The sequence below is a fragment of the Salvelinus sp. IW2-2015 genome, linkage group LG18, assembly GCF_002910315.2.
Source record: "Salvelinus sp. IW2-2015 linkage group LG18, ASM291031v2, whole genome shotgun sequence".
In the NCBI taxonomy this organism is placed as follows: Eukaryota; Metazoa; Chordata; class Actinopteri; order Salmoniformes; family Salmonidae; genus Salvelinus; species Salvelinus sp. IW2-2015.
This window is the reverse complement of record NC_036858.1, coordinates 31,875,539-31,882,573: the sequence shown is the minus strand read 5'-3', so window position 1 is coordinate 31,882,573 and position 7,035 is coordinate 31,875,539. Positions and strand designations below refer to the sequence as shown.

The 7,035-nt window shown below is 44.7% G+C and overlaps 1 protein-coding gene across 1 annotated transcript in view; it reads right to left on the bottom strand.

The window, feature by feature from the left end:
* LOC111977852 (KH domain-containing RNA-binding protein QKI-like) overlaps positions 1–6,206 on the bottom strand; it is a 107,681-nt gene extending 101,475 nt beyond the window's left edge. Inside the window, 1 exon segment of the mRNA XM_024007591.2 lies at positions 5,456–6,206. Coding sequence (XP_023863359.1) covers positions 5,456–5,597 — 142 coding nt within the window. The 5' untranslated portion in view covers positions 5,598–6,206.
* Positions 6,207–7,035: the final 829 nt, after the last annotated feature.

Here is a 7,035-nt window from a genome sequence, read left to right as displayed (position 1 = left end):
GAGAGAGAGAGAGAGAGAAGAGAGAGAGAGAGAAAGAGAGAAGAGAGAAAGAGAGAGTATAGGCCAGACGGAGATAGAAGGAGAAAGAGACAGTGAGTCAGAGGCAACACACAGTCACAAACATGACGAGATATAAGGAGACGTACACCTGAGATAACCATCAACCTGCATCCTTCCGCACGTTTAATGGCGAAGAGGAGACTTGGAATGATCCTCTGTGTGTGTTGATTACCACTCCTGACGCAGCAGCTCCTGTCTCTCTGGGACGCTGGAGTGCGCTTAACGACCCCTGTTAGAGTCTTCTTCCTGTCACGCTAGTGACCACTAACTATCCTGGGGAAGTAAACTTGTTTCTTGTTAACCGCGCACTCTAGTGAACATATGAACTCTTCAATGTGGTTTCCAGGGTCGTTTCATGTGCTAGTGGTCCATATCAATAGAAAAGACAATAACAGCTAGCTAATAACTGCAATGGAAGATAAATGAGTTGTAAACACTTTGGATACAGTTAATGTGGGCAATTCATTTTGGTTAAACAAAACATCACAGTAAGTGGACCCAGTGGGGTCTCTACACACACACACACACACACCACACACACACCACACACCCACACACACACAACACACACACACACACACACACACACACACACACACCACACACACACACACACACAACACACACACCACACACACACACACAACACACACACACAACACACACACACCTTAAAAGTTATTCATCATAAGTCCTTGGCCTTGCTCTCTCACAGATCCTTTTCTACTAACCTCTCCTCCCTGCCTTTGAGTGTGTATTGGGCTGGGGCATACAGAGTAGAAGTACCAGACGTACCTATAGCAGTGATTCAATTCATTCACCTTTATTACAGAGCGGAGCAGCCTGCATGGCTGGCTGCACTGACGGTCATTGAGAGCATTCATCTGCCACTAACAGTGGCATCAGGCTGCGCATCAGTACGCAGCTGTGTCGTCTGCTCTGGGCACCGCGCAGACACATCACTCACAGATGACAGTCAGGGCGGGCTCAGTGCTCAGATGAGGGGGCTCATCTCACATACCCAGTAATGACTGGGACAACTTTTACTGAGTCATATGGTCGGTCACTGATACTTTCTGACCATGACAATCTGACATGGTTCGGTAGTAATGTCACTGAAACTGACGTACTGACCACAATCGCCTGCCCAGGGCCACCTAGCTAGTATTGATTAATAATCAGGTGGTTCTGTGATGAGTTATTTTGCGCCGTTGAACGTCACTGGAGAAAGCACAAACTAATAGCAAGTCAACTAAGTATACACACACAATAGCCTTTCCTTGTTGGGGACTGGCAGAAATGCACACTTGTCGAATTTTCCTTGTATTACTATCCTTTTGAGGAGCTTCTGGTCCCCACAAGAATGGTAAGACCAAAACACACACACACACCCGCACACTCTCCCCAGCACACACAATCTATTCATCAGTTTCTCAGTCACAGCCGTTGCACACAGGTGCGGGGTTATCATGACAGCCATCTCCTACAAAACGCATCCTCTGTGGGTGAAGATATAGGCCCTCCATCACCATCAGTGACGCGGCTGGTTTCCAACTCAATTTATTCTCTTTTCATTCTTCACCGCAGACCACAGCAGATCAACAACAGAGGGGAGAAGAAAACACCGACTTGGAGCGTCACGTATGATCAACGTTGCGCGAAGCACAAGCTGTAGATGATATTTATACGCAGCCCTCTCGACCCCCCCCCCCCCCCTCTAGAAAGCGGCATAACGCTGAGGTCTGCAAAACCCAGTGATTTAGCGTCGCTCGGCTGATACCGGCAATGGAAAAGCACAGCTACAGACTGGCGCTATGAGGATATTGTATACTAGGTGAATTCACCCTCCCTATAACAAATCCGATTGTACACATTACCGCAGATGCATACGTGTAGCCAGATCACGCAAGGAATAATCCATGCCACTCTATTACTGTAACACTGCCCACTGGGCACACACTGGTCGAATCAACGTTGGCTCCATGTCTTTTCAATGAAATGACGTTGAACCAACGTGTAATAGACGTTGAATTGACGTCTGTGCCCAGTGGTTGGCGTCACTCACTAATCCAGTCCGCATACAGTGAACGCACGTGGAACACAGGCTAAATCAATTGATGATTGGAATTATTATTATTTACAAAATGTCCTGTTGATCAAATAAAACACACACATGCACCTGCACAGGCACGCACGCGGGCACAAGGGGAATGGTGTGTGTGGGGGGGGGGGGCTGAGTCAACTACACCTCAGCTACATGTCATTTGTGGTATTATTGGAGGTCAGACCTGAGTGTGCTAGTGGAAGTGAAACTAGTGTCTCAATCCGCCCCACGGTCTATCTGGCCAAAGGGTGCGTGCACTGACTCAGATATCTCTCTGTCTGTCTGCACATCACATCCCAGCACTTAGACAGACCTGGCTTATCAGCCACATACAGAACAGACTAACAGGAAGACACAAACTGACAGCAACGCTCGCAAATGTACACTTGCGAACCCACTCGGACTCGCACACTCACGTGCAGCCACGCACACGGGAAATGATCTGATTTGCGTGATGTGTACTATACGACTGAGTGATGAAGAGTTTCTGTAAATTGGCCATACAATTAGGGCTGAGACCGTAGGCACGCTTTTCTCAGTTCTAATCCTAGTGCCTAGTATTGAGCACAGCCATGCAGTGAAAGGGGAAGTGAAGGAGAGAGTTCTTCAGAATAGTGTACAGTGCATCGAAACTCGAATGTACTACGGGGGCTTTACATGTGCCATATTGTACTTCTTAAGCAGCTGTACTATCACACAATATCACACGGTGTGTGTGTGTGTGTGTGTGTGTGTGTGTGTGTGTGTGTGTGTGTGTGTGTTGTGTTGTGTGTGTGTGTGTGTGTTGTGTGTGTGTGTGTGTGTGTGTGTTGTGTGAGTGTGTGTATCCTATGGTCCTGGGAATGTATTCACGTTAGGCCTCGTTTCTCTTTCTTGTGCGTCCTGTGAATAAATACAGAAAATCTTTCCAGATGAGCGGGGAGTGCTGTGCGAAGCGGAGGGATCGCTTTCCTCACACACAGCTGCGTTCTAAGCACACCCAAGCCCTCTCCGCTCCTCCACCCCCCTCCCCCCCCACTTCAACCACACCAGCACGGCCTGCAGCTCCATCAAGCACCGACGCTTCAGACCGAAACCAACGCGAAAAGCAGGAACTCGTGAGCGAGAGCGTCCGTGATTAACCCGGCCCACTAGACAAGTTAGACCCCTTCGAGAACACGTGGGCGGAGACTGTGGGGCCTCTCGTCTGAGCTGAGAATCAAATGGTTAAGGATGGTGATTTGTGAACATGTGACATGACAGATTGACAATAATATGCGGGGACATCCACTTTGGCTAAATTGGGTGTTTCTCCTTCACGGCCTAGCCCTGAATCAGCTGCAGTATAACATAGCCTTCCACTGACCACATGACAAACAGCAAAACTCTACAGAAAACACTTGTTTTGTACACACATGGTAAATTAGATTTGACGTGGGCGGTTAGACGTTCTTAAAGGTGTGTTAGAAACCTTACCTCTCACTAAAAATACCAATATTTTCTTCACGTGACAAGATGAGAGAAACACCTGGGTAATGTTCAGAACGAAAACAATTGGGAACGTTGCAGATAGGAATACCTCCAATAGAGCCGATTCCTTATTCTACATGTCAGAGATTCATGACTGTTCTAAATAGCATATTTCTGTCTGAACGTTCTAAAACGCTGTGTCTTGCTGAACGCGCCCCTGAAATAGGAGGCGGAGGTCCCGTGACAGTTTAGTTATTTTCAAAAAAAATACTGGTCAAAAATGATATAATTCAGCTAAAAATGGGTGTCATTTATGAAAATCTGTTCCCAAATATTCCCACAAATAAAAAAAGAGACATATGATCGTTTCTCAATGTAATCAAGGTATGACAATATTTTGGGGGACTTAGTTGTGGTCAATTAATTATAATTATTATTATTTTCTGGGTCCCCGACCATTCGCTCTGATGAAAATTGGCCCGTGGCTGAATATAGTTGACTACCCCTGGTCTAGGGTCTAGGCATTGCGCAATTCTACCTGTGGACATTACGCAGTCAATTGTCACGTTCCCCACCACCAATACTGTAGGACATAACCCAAATAAACGAATTCACTGGCACCTCATGCACGCTAAGAAAATCTCCTGAACTCACCAAAATATTTCTGAAATTGCTGGCATATAGCCTATGAAGGCAACGCAAGGCAGGCTGCCATAGTGAATGGGTATGTAATGCCTTGGGATTAATAGAAAATCCTAAAATTCTAATCTCAAAAAAGAGGCTCATCACTTCAAATAAAACCTCACAGGGTCTAAGGAGGCATGCAAAAGTTTGATATATATAAAATAGTTTAGTAGGCCTAAATAATTGAAAACGTGAAAGGTAGCAGAATGAGGGGAAAATGGTACCCAAAGAGATGGGCGATAAAATAAGATGAAGACGAAACCCGGTGGGAGCCCCCTGGCGCCTCATCCACCAAACCCCCAACAGTCTCTCTAGCACTCCAACTCACACGCACTATTGCCTATCTATATCAACTAGAATATACATTGTTGAAGGACACCAAATAATTAAACACGAAACGTAGTTATTGTTTCACTAATATTCTCAGGGGAAAATCGTTATTTTTTTWAAAAGACGGTTTGGAGTGAGAAATGTTTCACTCTTCATTGCGCTCTGAGGATAACGGTGGTTACAATATTGGCTGTGTAGTTAGGGACAACGTATTAAACATTTCTTTAAAAAAACATTGTCTTAAATGCAGACAAATGTTGGACTTTTCCCTCCACCTCATGCATTGTGTGTTACCTTGAAATCGAGTCCAAAAGCGATGTCTAGTTTAGGTTAACTCTAAAATAACTCTGAAGAATACGCGAATCACCAAACAGATTGTAATCTTTCTTTCTATTTAGGTAGGCTAGGGTTTCACCTTTTAATCAAATGTTTTATGTCAACATGAGTGGGATTAAAGCACGCAAGAATACAAGTACTGGTGTGCTCTTCGGGTGAAACGTCTGAAGGTTGGGAGGCTTGCATAAAACGAATGCGAACTATTCAGAACTGTAGACTAGCCTACTGTTGTGTCTGCATTGATATAATGATTTTTCCAATGATGACAACACATTCACGTCTCTGTAAAATACATTGCTTATGATTTCAGTCCACAGAGGCATAAAATGCTCCCAACGTCGACCTATGTAAAAAGGAAGGGAGACAGCACTTTCACTATGAGAGAATACGTATGTGGGATCCATGCACAGACTGTGACATAAGCTACCACACATGTAATGTTACCTTCATTTAGGGTGCTTGTCTATTCACACACATTGATCCCAAATTTACCTTCATCAAGCAGCCGTTCGAGGTGGTTAAAAATTCCGCAGAAGTTGGGTAGGCTGCTCATCAGTTTCTTATCATTCATGAGCTGCATGAGATAGTCTGGGGTAGGCTTCGGTTTCTCCTTCGTTTCCATTTCCCCAACCATATTCCAAAAAATTAACAAAAATCAGCTCCAAGCAGAACCAAGGATGGGAAAAAAATATATATACTGTATTTTGCTGGTAGGTTAAATGCGGTGAGCTGTTCTGTCTCCTGCTGTTGCGTTCAATTTCTTTACGCACTGCACTGCAATTCAACTCCGTCTGGTTGTAAGCTTTTCTGAGGACAGGTGATAAAATAAAGAAAAAAGTAAATGAAAGGAAAAATAAAACTAAAATATGAAACGGCGGTTGCCCTTATAGAAGTTATCGGAATGAATAATCTAGTCCCGCTGTGTCCACTGCGCTTGATTTATCTTTTAAAACGATGTGTCTTCTGCTTTCTTCTACCGAGGTTCTTGAGGCTGTGAAAATGTCCCTTTCGCCGAGTTCCCCAGAGCTTTCTGCGTGTTGTTATTTGTGTGTCTGCACACTGAAAACGTCTGTCCCTCCTGTCTCTACTCTCGATAACAGAGCTTTTTCAATGAAGCTGGCATTCGGTCTCATGTAACCGTGTGGCTGTGCTTCGCCTGGGCTCGCTAGCCCGTCACATGACCACACTTCACAGCCGAGTTTCGCAGCGGAGAGCTGAGGCGCGCGCTCCGCTGGGACCGAGTGTGGAAGGACAAATGCGTGTGCACATATTTACACAAAGCTAAACTAATTTCCTGCAACTCTACACATTTTGCCATGGGGCAGAGAGGAAAATGTGCCGTTTTATAGCTCACCTCTTGCTTTTCTACACATTTTACAATGAGGCTGAGAGAATAATTACACATTTTCAAGCTAATTAAAGCTTAAATATAGGTGCGTTGACAGTGATAAAGGCACTGGATTATGACCTGTCTTGTTTTCTAGATGAACAAATTAAATAGGCAGTGGCATGGTGCATATAGCCATAGAAGCACAGTGACATACAGTATGCCTTAATGCAGTCATATTCGAGGCTTATTGGGGGTGTGGTTTTTAGTTCGTTTTTTTGGCAACCCATCCTGTGAGAGTGAATGTCATTCCTGTTCATCTGTTCTGTTATATTTAATCAAGTCTGAATAACTCACTGCTCGCTATGAATTCTATCTGATGGTGTTTAGGTAAAAAGACAAATAATGTCTCAATCTGATTGGGTGGGCCTGGCTCCCCAGTGGGTGGGAGCCAGGCCCCACTCCGTGCCCAGGGGTGTCATGCAAACCAAAAATCTGAAGGGGGGCACAAAGTATGTGAGGATGGCCTGGAGGTGGTCCGAAGAGGGGCCCGTCGGTAAATTGAAGAATTGAAACAGCCTTTTCCTGCAATCTAGAGCCATAATCATTATGCTTAATTCTATGTAAAAAAAATATGTTTATTTTTCTGCATATTTAAGCATACCTCTGGAGCTGTCTGTATCCTCCTGACTGGTGGTTTTAATAAACAAAATATGCTTCTCTGCATCTCTGCTAAAATTGAAAA